The following is an 11818-nucleotide window of genomic DNA, read 5'->3' on the forward strand; positions in this document are numbered from 1 at the left end:
CTATGTGAGTTTGTACAGAATGGCACTGGTGCCAGTCTGCGGAAGGTGTGTCGAAGAATGGTTGTTTGGAAGGATGCCAATCGTCCTTCCCAAGGGAGATAAATCACGCTCCTATCGGAAATCTTTTTAACATCGTATTGTGTCCAAAGAGAAATGGAGAGCAGAAATGTTGCAGTAACTCGTGGATATTTTGTGATGATATATGCATTTCATGGTGGAGTGATATTTCTGCTTTGCACAAATTTATGCTCAAATGTATGGTGTTTGCAAACTCCACTGGTGTTTCCATGCCTGCAAGCAACAGCCTAAATCTGAATGTATCGTGCTGTACTGTGTTTGTGCAGACATGGATCCTGTTAATCCAATTTTCAAGGGAAAGTGTTACAGCAGTGATGGTAGCTCTCCTTTGAGTTTAGCACAGCAACAATTGGTTCCAGGAAAAAGTGATCAGGATGCCAATGTCCGTGGTGAGTGTTTGCAATTATAATCAATTTATCTGCTCCGATCCTAGCAGTGTTTCTCCTTGGGTTTTGGACTGTAGATGGTCATTCTTGCATTCTAGACTTCTTAATTCTACGTCTGCCTTACAGACATTTTACTTTTGTTTTCATTATGTTCATGAGACCTTGCAGACGCTCCAGACTTCTCTGAGATCTATACATTTTTGGGAAATGTCTTTGATCCGGGCATGACAGGACACCTTAACCAGCTGAAAGAGATGGCCCCTATCAATCGGGAAACGGTATGTGTAGAAATGTTTGGATTAGGTAGAGCCTTAGCTTGTTCTTTTATGTTCTTTGGAATGTGCTCATTGATGGATCATTCTATGCTCACTGCCTGCTTCTGTTGTTGAAAGTTCTGGAGCTACATGTTCTGCTTCTATTGTTAAAGTTCCAGAGCTATGTGTTGGCAATGTTCTTTCTGTTTGTTTGAAATTCACCTTTTAAAGTTCAGCATTTTGCTTTCATCTTTTACAAGAAGTCGGAATGTTTCTTGGTTTATGTCTTGTTTCTGCTGCCTCTCTCTCTCTCTCTCTTTCTGTCTGTCTCCACATGTGTTTGTGTGTGTGGTTTTTCCTTGTAAAAGTATTACATGCCCTTTTGCTTTCACCCTGCCTCCCTTGCTTTGGTTTTTTTTTTTTTTTGTGGGCCGGGGGGAGAGGGATGTGTGTGGGTGCACACGTGCTTGTTGTCAAGTAATGTGTTCCTTTGCTGTTCTTCTTGTACTTATGGGCTTGTTCAGACTACCATATCTCTAGAAATTCAGATAGTCGGGTTGTCTTAGAGCTCATTCTGGTTTGCCCTTTTGATATACTTTGCTATCCTTCATTTGCTAGTTTCTCATTTGATTATCTTTTGCTTTTGATTGAGGTTTTCAATTTTCCTGGTTGTCCAGTCATTTTCTTTTATTTGTGCTGAGTCTATTAGCAATACATACATGGACTTCTCAAGGCTGTTCTTGAACTGATGCTTGAAGAACAACCTTGCTGTGCAACATGAGTAGTTTCTGTCTTCACACAGTCAGGATTGCAGTCTGTAGGGAATTCTCAGATGTAAGGCGGGGGCCTTCATGTATTTTTCTTGTATTGTAACCTTCGAGTCTCAGCAAGGTGATTGTTTTGCAGATTTTGCTGCTTATGAGAAACCTTTCCATAAATTTGGCAAACACCGAATTTGAGGAGCATGTACGTATCACTTGAATGCTCTCTCCTCACTTCTATTGCGGACACTCTTTACGTTGCAAAGTTCATATTGTCAAATATTCCTTTATTGCCAGACGGCCTCATGATCCTGATTAGGTGCGTGTTTGGTGGGGGTGGTGTTTTTGTTGGGGGCGGGGGCAGAAACCTTGTTTATCTGTTTATGATATGAATATGGTACAGCCAAGGGCTACAGCTATAGGTAATTCTTGAGGCAACAATGGGGAGGGTAACTCTCAGCAATGTACAATGCCAAAGAAGGCCATCACTGTGTCAGTCATTCATGTCTTTACACCAGGGCTTTTATATAGTGCCAAATCTAGAAAGGTTAATTTGAATGACGGAGATAATCCAGGGTTCTACTTTTGTAATGAAAGCAAAGGTAGGCCCAACAGGAAGGTAAAAAGGTTAACCTTGAGTGCGCCAGGCAGCAGAATACTATCCGTGGGAAGCTGCAGCATGGTTGATACCTTTACAGAGTGGATAGTTTCAAATACAGAGACACAGCACCTTCTTTTCTACAACTTGGAGAATGGAAATCGACAGATACGCCATAAAGCACTGTTGAGTCAATGTAGGGTGGTTATGAATTCGTAAATCCACCTTTCTGTGTGACACGACATGTGGGTAAGGTGTGATTTTCATTTGATGGGGTTCATGTTTTCGTACTCTCTCTTTCTCTTTTGTATGAATACCTATTGTTTCAAGAGTCTTTTCTTCTGTTGTACCATAAGGGTGGTGCGCTATTTTGGGTAGTGCATGGGGTTGGTCATAGAACACTATTGAGGGAGTGGATTCATTGGGTCACATAGTCGACTTCGAATATAAGTTACATTCAGCCTGATAGTGGCTGTGAGTAGAGTGTGTGATAATTTGCGGCTGTATCAAGGAAATGATTTGGTTCAGCTTTGTAGAAATGTATGACAACTGTGCTTGTAGATAATTTTTTAAACTGAACTTGTAGTCAGAATGATGACTGCAGTCATGCTGTCTGAACTGCAGCTTTCCTGATATTGAAGTTATCTGCACTCTCCAGCTGTGGGTTTATTAGGGTACTCGGAGATTCACTCCATACAGATTCAGTGATAGTGATTGGTCTACATTGATATGTTGGCTGGCTGACGAGTGGTAAGACTGAATACAAAGAATGAATTAAGCTTTTCTTGTTCTTGAAGTCTGTGACCCTTCTGCAAGCATGGCTTTAGTAAGATCTTGCATGTTCTTTAAATCTTTGGTCAGAGCATTCTTCTGTGTCCTCTCTCCTCTCTATTCCTCTCTATTACAAGCCAATTGCAAGGACAATGAACCAAGTATCTTCACCTTTGTAATAATGTAAGTTGACTTCGAATATAAGTTACATTCAGCCTGATAGTGGCTGTGAGTAGAGTGTGATAATTTGCGGCTGTATCAAGGAAATGATTTGGTTCAGCTTTGTAATCTTTATACTAGAAATGTATGACAACTGTGCTTGTAGATAATTTTTTAAACTGAACTTGTAGTCAGACTGATGACTGCAGTCATGCTGTCTGAACTGCAGCTTTCTTGATATTGAAGTTATCTGCACTCTCCAACTGTGGGTTTATTAGGGTACTCGGAGATTTACTCCATACAGATTCAGTGATAGTGATTGGTCTACATTGATATGTTGGCTGGCTGACGAGTGGTAAGTCTGAATACAAAGAATGAATTAAGCTTTTCTTGTTCTTGAAGTCTGTGACCCTTCTGCAAGCATGGCTGTAGTAAGATCTTGCATGTTCTTTAAATCTTTGGTCAGAGCATTCTTTGTGTCCTCTCTCCTCTCTATTCCTCTCTATTACAAGCCAATTGCAAGGACAATGAACCAAGTATCTTCACCTTCGAAATAATGTCAGAATTGAAAGAATGCTAAAAGGGCGTGGAGAACATAATATGCTCTGATACCAACTAGCCTACCTTTAACGAAGCATAGCAGAAACTTGTTATCACTTTGAGGGGCGATTCATAGGACAAAAGCTTCTCGAGCCACAATCCTATGTTGACCAGCTATTGAATACAACAAAACAACATGATGCACATGAATTCACAATACAAATGGCTTCAATGGGATCCTTGTGCTCGCTCGTCCTAGATCTCACGGTTGCTTTTACAAGCTGCGATTTATGACTTCTGGAGTTTGCTTCGCTACTCTTTTCTCAAGTGCCTTTGCTCAATAGAGTCCTAGGCTACGTTGTGCAATGAAGTGCATGAACTCTCCAAGTTTCGATTTGCAGCTTGCTGCTTCATAGTGTGAAGGGAGTCCTTGATCACTCCACGGCTTAAGTCCTAGACTAAGTTGTTTAGTGCTCTAGAGTGTGCAAGTGTATGTGAACAATCAAATGGTTCTTTTCTTCGTATCTAGAGTTTGTTTCCAACGTTATGTGGAAGCTCTAGGCATGTGATTTTAAAATCGGTGACATATTCTTATCCTTTTCTTTCTTTCTTTCTTTCTTTTTGGTGTGAGTGTGTGTGTTGGAGGGGGGATGCATGCATGTTGCAAGTGATTGCGAAGTTTTATTTACAATAATTGCTTCAAACTATGTAGTTATATGTCATTTCCACGAGGTTGCTCAAGAAGTCTTTTGATTTCCTTAACTGGGCAAATTATGCCCCATAACACATTTGTCTTTTGTGTACCGATTGTATCATGTCCCTCTTTGATGTAAAAACTTGCGTTAGGAGTATGCAACACATTGCTAAATAGTGTGTTATTGCTTGATCATTGTCTGCCTCCAAAGTAGTAGGTAGTGTCGTTCCTCTCATAGTTTTGCTATGTGTGAAATTGTCCCTTCTATCTCAAGTTGAGTGACTTGGTTTTGATGATGGCACTCTACACGTATGTTGTTACTTGCAAAAATATGATTGTGTTAAAAGCTTTCCCCTAGTAAAGAAGGATGGCCTTCTGTTTAAATGGTAGTAGTAGTAATATGGAGTATTCTTGGTAGATATCTTTATAGCGATGTCTCTAGGAAGACTTTGAGGCTTGCCTCTAAATCAAGTGTTGAGTCATTAATCATATAACAAGAGATTATGACAGGGAAGATTTAGTCGATATAAAAGTGTTTGTAGAGTCCAATATTCGTTTTGAGTCTATATATCCAATATTCGTTCTGAGTCTCAAAATTTGTAAGCCCTTTCAACATAAAAAATGCCCTCACCCCCTTCTCCCCCTCCTTCCCTCCCCTTCTCTCTTTCTCTTTGGGGGAGTATTTGCCTACGAGCACCATTGCACTGTAGGTTGCAAACCTACTCCAAAAAGTCCTCTCTTTTTTGCCCAACCATAAAAGGAGGCTTACAAAGATTGGCTTTAAAACCTTATTAGCAAAGAAATTGTGAGCATTCTTGTAGTAAATTGCTTTTAAATCTACTTTGCGTAGAGAGCACCCTTTACCCTCTTCCTTTGTCGTTAAAAAGAAACGTCATTGTGAAACCTAGTGCATCTGTCAATATTTTCACTTTGCGCATTTTGATGTGGGAAGCTTTCTTTTTCTTCCTCTATAGATGTTGTTTGCATGTTGAAGTGAAGAACAAAGTCAATTGTTGTTGATGTGTAAATAGATTTATTACATGATTGTCTCCATGAAATGTCAAAACACTATCTTTTTTTTTTTCAAGAAAAAGACTTCTATTAAGTAAGAGAAAAAACTCGCGAGAGCAAGCTCAAAGCAGAGTACGTCATGAAATCATGAGGATAAATAAAAAATCCCCTCAGAGTGAGGTGGAAAACAACCAAGGCTGAGGTTGAAAGTGCCACCTCAACCCTGTAGTAGTCTCTTAAAAAAAAAAAAAAAAACACTATCTTTTAAACTAGCTTGATGAAAAATTGAAGCATGTTGAAGCCTTGAATTACATTGATTCTCTTTGAGATTGGTGTGAATGTTAGCCTTTTGACAAGTTAACAACATCTTCATTTCTTTCCATTGTTCACTTCATTTCTTGTATTTTGTTGAAGTTTTGTACTATCTTTATCGAATTTCACATATCATGAACGAGGAGTTGATGTCTTCAAACAATAGTTGAAAGTTGATGGTCACATTTGTTGTTTGATGCCTTGACGATGCATATTCTTGTGAGTTCTTGCAAGTTGTTAAAACTCCTTTCATCTTTTCTTCAGAATCTATTGTCTAGAAAATGCCATAGGTTCATGAAGAAGTGCATGTCTTCCAAATGTAAATCATGCTGAAAAGAGGATTAGCGTTAAGTTGTAGAAGCTTTGTTGACTACATTGTCCCCTTTGTAATCTAAGATTTCTACTATCACATATCCTAGTTACTATTGGGTCTTCAATAGGATCAATTGAAACTTTTGAAGAGTTGTATATGCTTGCACATTGTCTAGAAAATGCCATAGGTTCATGAAGAAGTGCATGTCTTCCAAATGTGAATCATGTTGAAAAGAGGATTAGCGTAAGTTGTAAAAGCTTTGTTGGCTACATTGTTCCCTTTGTAATTTAAGATTTCTACTATCACATATCCTAGTTACTATTGGGTCTTCAATAGGATCAATTAAAACTTTTGAAGAGTTGTATATGCTTGCACATGAGGTTGAAAACAGATAATTGATTCCTTTAGAGAATTATTGGTAGTGAGATGCTCTTTTCACTTTGTTCATAGTTGGTTGGGTTGAAATTATAGTTTGAGTGTTGTTTTAAAAGCTTTCACACTTTGGTATGTGATATTTGCATTTGTACCATTTATGTGGTTAACTGGATTGTCCAATTGTGCTCCCCTAAATTTTTCGTTGAGTAGCTTGTGCCTTATTTGAACTCATTTGTGTTGAAAACTTTGTCTCATTTGTCGACTTTGCACAATGTTCCTATTATTGGTTGCCATAGTTAAAAAACATATTTGTTGATTGATTGTGGAGTGTCCTTGTGTAACTATTGTGCATTTTTTAATGATTACTTGCATAATTGAGGATGTATAAGGATAAAGATTGATTGGACAACCAATGAAATTTGACAATTTATCATAAATGGATAACCATCTAGGCTCATGTTTCAACACCGACAAGGGTAATCAATGCCAAAGGTTGAATTGTCAAAATGTTTGTAGTAGGTCTTTGAATATTTCTCTCTCTCAAAATTATCATGAAGTAAGGAGTTTCAATTTAGCATAACTCCTTTTGATTATATATCATTTGCTACATTTAAAACTTCATGATTGGAAGAATCTAATTGAAGGTCTAATGTCACAAATTTATTTTGACTTATCTTCATTTGAACTAGAATCTCTTCTTGAAGTGGATTCGAGTGAGGTAATTATAAACCATATTGTCTCTTTTGATTAGTTTTAAGATGCTAAATATTCTTATCATTTACATAATAAGGCTTATGATATTTTTGAAATTGTTTTGACACACATAATAAGACTCGATGATATTTTTTATTTTTTTGGACATTGTAGATCTGCAAGGATTGATGTTGGAAGTGCATGATGTTGTCATTGAATTTCTTCCTTCACATGTTTTTTTTTTGCGTAAAGACTTCTACGAGGTATGAACAAAACCTACGAGAGTGAAAGTTGAAGGTGGAAATACATGGTGCGAGCATGAAAAAACACTCCTCAAAAGAGGGTAAAAACTACCAAGGTTGAAGGTTGAAAGTGCCATCTCAATCCTATAGGAGTCTAAGAGAAGAGGGGTTAACCCCTCCATTCTCTAAGAAATATAGCTCTCCTAGCAGAAGCTTCCCAAGAGGATCCTTGCATGGTCGCCCAAATGGCCATCAGTGTATGTATAGTGTCTGTCCATACACTGGCCAAAGTATGAGAGGGTTGGACTTGGGATCCATCCAATGCCTCTGTGCATCTAGCTCCCCGAATATGCCACCTTGCAATACTGGCCAATATCTCCCAAGAAGAGTCCACAGATGTATACACAACTTATGAAGGGTGAGGCAAGAACATCGGCTAGAGAGCATAGCTCAACTTAGTGATGTCGAATCGATGGAGCTCAAGAAGAGTCATGTCTCTCAAGTCGCGAAGAATGAGCGATGAATAAAGGTATTGAAAATCCTGGCTATATACATTGAAGTTCCAATTTTAGCCCAAAAATAAAAGCATTTAGACGAGCTATGGATGATGGAGATGGAGACACTAGTGGGCTTAATGGTGATGGACTTGCCAGTCACCGTCAATACACTCCATTCCGCCAAATAGCTCCCAATCTACAGTACGGTCTACATGGTCCTGTTGAACTTCTCGAGATCTCGCAAGAAGCTCTTGAGAAGACAAGAGGCAATCCCTTCGAGATTCGAGTAGGACAAAACACTAGCTAGGGACTTTTTCCAACTGTCCGTGTATGAAGACTTTAAGTTCGTTGACGACCGTGCCTTCCCTACACTAGCAAACAACCAGAACCAGTGTGCTGAGAACGAAAAACACTTCCCCCTCCCTCCTTGACATGGACTCTCATTCTCAGGAAGTCATGGTGGTAGAGGAAGTTCTTCCTACCTCTCATATGCACATGCAGCTTAGAAGCCACAGGGGGGCTTCTCTAGCCTCCCCCTGGGATCGTGTCCTACTTCTAGCTTTGCCTATCCAAATGGGTCCTCAGCTCCAGAGTCCGTACACAAAGCCTCATGCTTTAGCTCTCCCCATCTTAGAAGAGGAGCAAACAATTCAGGCAAACTAGGAATGTTCAACAGAGCCTCTGCCAACAATGCTGAGAGCGTGGTTCCCCTCTGCACCGAGTGAAGGAGGAAGCAGAGGAGTTGGCACTGCAAGAGATGGTTGACACGGTCACGGCCTACATGATTGTAAATAAAATGGAAACGGAGGCACAACAACAGACAACGCCCCATCAAGCGGAGGAGACAGAAGAAGTACAAGAGAAAATGGGCACATATGCTAGGAAGACTTTGAGTGAGCAGAGGATACCCCCCCTAGCGAGGAGAAAGAGAAAGATGCAACGCCTCAGTTTGAGCAAGGAGCAAGAGTTGAAGCGTCGACTACTGTTGGAAGAACACAACAATCTTCTAGAGAGAGTGAACCACTTGGCAGCGGTAAGTCCATCATGGCTTTTCTGGATGACACTCTGCTCATTGATTCGGTTAGGTGGCTAAGTACTCATACACTAGTTGGCTTCCTCCAAGGGGCTAGACCACTAATGGCTTTTCTTGAAACTTGGATTAGGACAAACTGGGTGAGGAAGGGAATAAATGTTTTGAATGTTAGGTTTCTAAAAAAAGGCTTCTTTTTTAGAAATTGAAATGGCTGCTAGAGCTTTACAATATGGTCTTTGGACCATTGGGAATCAACCCTTGTACCTAGAATGGTGGACTAAGGGGTTCTCTCCTGATGTCCCAGATCCACTAGAATTCCTGTGTGGGTGGAGCTCCCTGACCTTCCCCTTTATTTGTGCAATCAACTGCCTTTCCTGTGTTCTAGACTAGGAGAAGTCATGGGTGTAGAGAAAGAAAACTTTATAAACCCTAGAGGTCTTCCTCAGGTGTGTGTCAAGTTAGACATTGCTGAAGAACTCGCTAAGACTTTAGTGATCTTGAATAGAAATGGCAGGCATATTTATGGAGCTTTGATGTATTAAAACTTGCCCAATTCTTGTTTCCTGTGTGGGCTATCCACCCATGTGGTTAAGAATTGCACTTTGAAAAAGGGAAAGCCTAGAGAGGCAGCTCCTACAGCCTAAAAGCAATATGCCTCCTCTGAAGAGTGGGTCCCTAAGACTTATGTTGTTTTTGACACTTCTAAACACGAGGTTCATACCTCCAAGAACACATTGGATAAAGGGAAGGAAAATGTTACCCCCTCTGCTATGACTAAGAACTCATTTGAAGCTCTTAAAGAACAACAAGATGATAAGTATTAAGGAGATCAGTAATAGTCAGAATACTTGATGATCAAATGATGGTAGAGGAGGGCTGGTCTAAGGAGATTTTTGAGGAAGTCAATAGAGATGATGCAATGGAAGGGGAAGAACTCAGTGGAGAAGACTCAGAGGAAGAACAAGGCAAGGGTTCCCCAGAGAATAAAGAGAACACAAGTCAAGGTAAATCCTTCACAGTGGTTCAGAACAAGAGAAGACAATCCAAGGAAACCTCTACTCAATTGAACAGCCTCAACCCCAGGGCTAAGAAGGGGCAAGAAAAGAATGCCAGGTAAAAGTATCTCCTTCTTGACTCTCAATGCTCCAAGGTTGATGGACCCTGGTAGAGGAGAGGAGACCAACTATCTCTCTCCTACTTTTCTAGCATTGCAAGAAGTCAAGGCCATTGGAGCCAACTTAGAAAGTAGGCTAAAAACCATTGATAGAAGGAGAACTTGGTACTTCACTTCCCATGCAAAAGGGAAGGGACAAGTTGCTATTGGAATACTTTCCCATTATCAGGGAGGAGTCACTCAAGTAGTGAGACTGATGTTTTGAACAGATGGGTGTTTCATGAAAGGTAATTAATTTTCAGTCTCCTCTCTATATGCCCCGAACATAGCAGCTGAAAGAAGGTTACTGTGGGAATCATTACCTTGTGCAGAAGGCAATTGTTGGGGATTTCAAGAAAGAAAATGTGACAGATGGATGGAAAAGGGCAATGTAATTAGAGGGATTGAGTTGACAACTTGGGAAGATCTCAAAGAACATTGGCAGTGTGTAGATGCCAGTCCGGATGGGGTAATTACTTGGTGCAATAGTCAAATGGGTCTCTCTCTCTCTCTCTCTCTCTCTCTCTCTCTTCCCTCCCCCCATATAAATTCAATAATGAAGTGTTTTCAATACAAAAACAACTATTCAATACAAATTAATTACATGGGCTAAAATGCAATAAAATACAAGAAATTTGAGCAAGATAAAAAGATGTTTATGTTATCAGATTTCTCCACATTTTTTACAATCGGCTTGCAATTTTTTTAAAAACAACCACCACAAATGGTGAATCATGATTCATGATTTCCTAAGTCCATCGTCGCCTGTTCTCCTCTTTGCAAGTTGCATATTCTTGTTCGCGATGGTAATCCTCTTGGCATGGATAGCACATAGATTTGTATTCCAAAAAAGAGTAATGAGAGTCATTTCTACTCCCTCTTGCAAGGCAGACAAGGCGTGGGATCGGATTCCTAAGCCATCTTTGTAGTGCTCCATGATTTCTTTAACTAGGTGAGGGAGTGGAGCTCTCAAGATCAGAGAGTTCTATGCTCTTTTAGTATTTGTTAGCTTCCTACGGTGTCTCCTTCCTTCAACTCTAGCTCTACCTCCACCTCCACCTCCACCTCTTCCACCTCTACCACCTCTGCCACCTCTATATGGTTCACTTTTTCCACCCCTTAGTGAGAAAGATTTTCTTCCAGTCGGTCTTCTCAGTGCTGGAATATCTAGGACACTATTATGCCATGGTAGTGGCTACAAATGTTGCCTTGCCTGTTGAACTGCAAGAATCCTCTCCCATCTTTGTTCCTCTATGTGCCTCCCCCATTTCTCTTCATCCAAGCATTACCTTTTTCTTCATGGTTTGCCTTTGTGTCTAGGTAGTTGTGGCCTTGGGACATCTTGTTGTCTTTCTCTTTTATCCTTCAATATTTCTTCTTCATCTTTTGTCACTATCTTATTGTCTCTCTTCCTACTCTCCTTGTTGTCTCTCTTGCTGCTCTTCTTTAAACTCTCCATTCTTCTTGTTGCCATGCCTCTACTTCTTGTTGTCATGCTTCTTCCCATATTTCCTCCAATTGTTTTTGCCGCTCCTCAAGAACTCTATTGTATGTTGTTGTGGGGATCAACAACCCTATCTTCTTATCCACGTCTCTGCCAATTTTCTTTGTTCTTGCCATGTAGGTGTGAGAGGAGGAGATTTGGAAAGAGAGATGGCAGTTTTTTTTCCAAGAGAGATGGAAGTTTTGGTAAGGAGAATGTATACTAAGATAATGAAGGGGCTTTCACCTTTTAAAGTCACTTTAAAAGTTAGTGCTAAACCTTTAGCTTATAATAGCCCCCTAATAAAATACTCCCAAAATTGTTAAAAGAGAATAACCACCAAGAAGAGTGATATTTCATATATGCTTCCAACTAATGCCATCAATGCTTTTTTTTTTTTTTGGTGACCAATTCTGTTCTAACTGGCTTTTGGTTGCTAATCACCCTTTGTGATTTTGGGACGCT

General features: G+C 40.0%; 1 protein-coding gene across 4 annotated transcripts in view; it reads left to right on the top strand.

The window, feature by feature from the left end:
• LOC147898334 (protein REVEILLE 8-like) overlaps positions 1-3538 on the top strand; it is a 43204-nt gene extending 39666 nt beyond the window's left edge. Inside the window, exons 5-8 of one of the 4 annotated variants that reach the window (XM_087379824.1) lie at positions 345-467; positions 624-742; positions 1625-1684; positions 2702-3538. In XM_087379824.1, the coding sequence (XP_087235950.1) occupies positions 345-467; positions 624-742; positions 1625-1684; positions 2702-2710 (311 nt within the window). In that variant the 3' untranslated portion in view covers positions 2711-3538. The other 3 variants (XM_087379820.1, XM_087379821.1, XM_087379823.1) reach the window with 3 other exon arrangements.
• Positions 3539-11818: the final 8280 nt, after the last annotated feature.

This window comes from Dipteris shenzhenensis, chromosome 9, assembly GCF_047967505.1.
Source record: "Dipteris shenzhenensis isolate YYH24624 ecotype China chromosome 9, Dip_SZ_1.0, whole genome shotgun sequence".
Lineage (NCBI taxonomy): Eukaryota > Viridiplantae > Streptophyta > Polypodiopsida > Gleicheniales > Dipteridaceae > Dipteris > Dipteris shenzhenensis.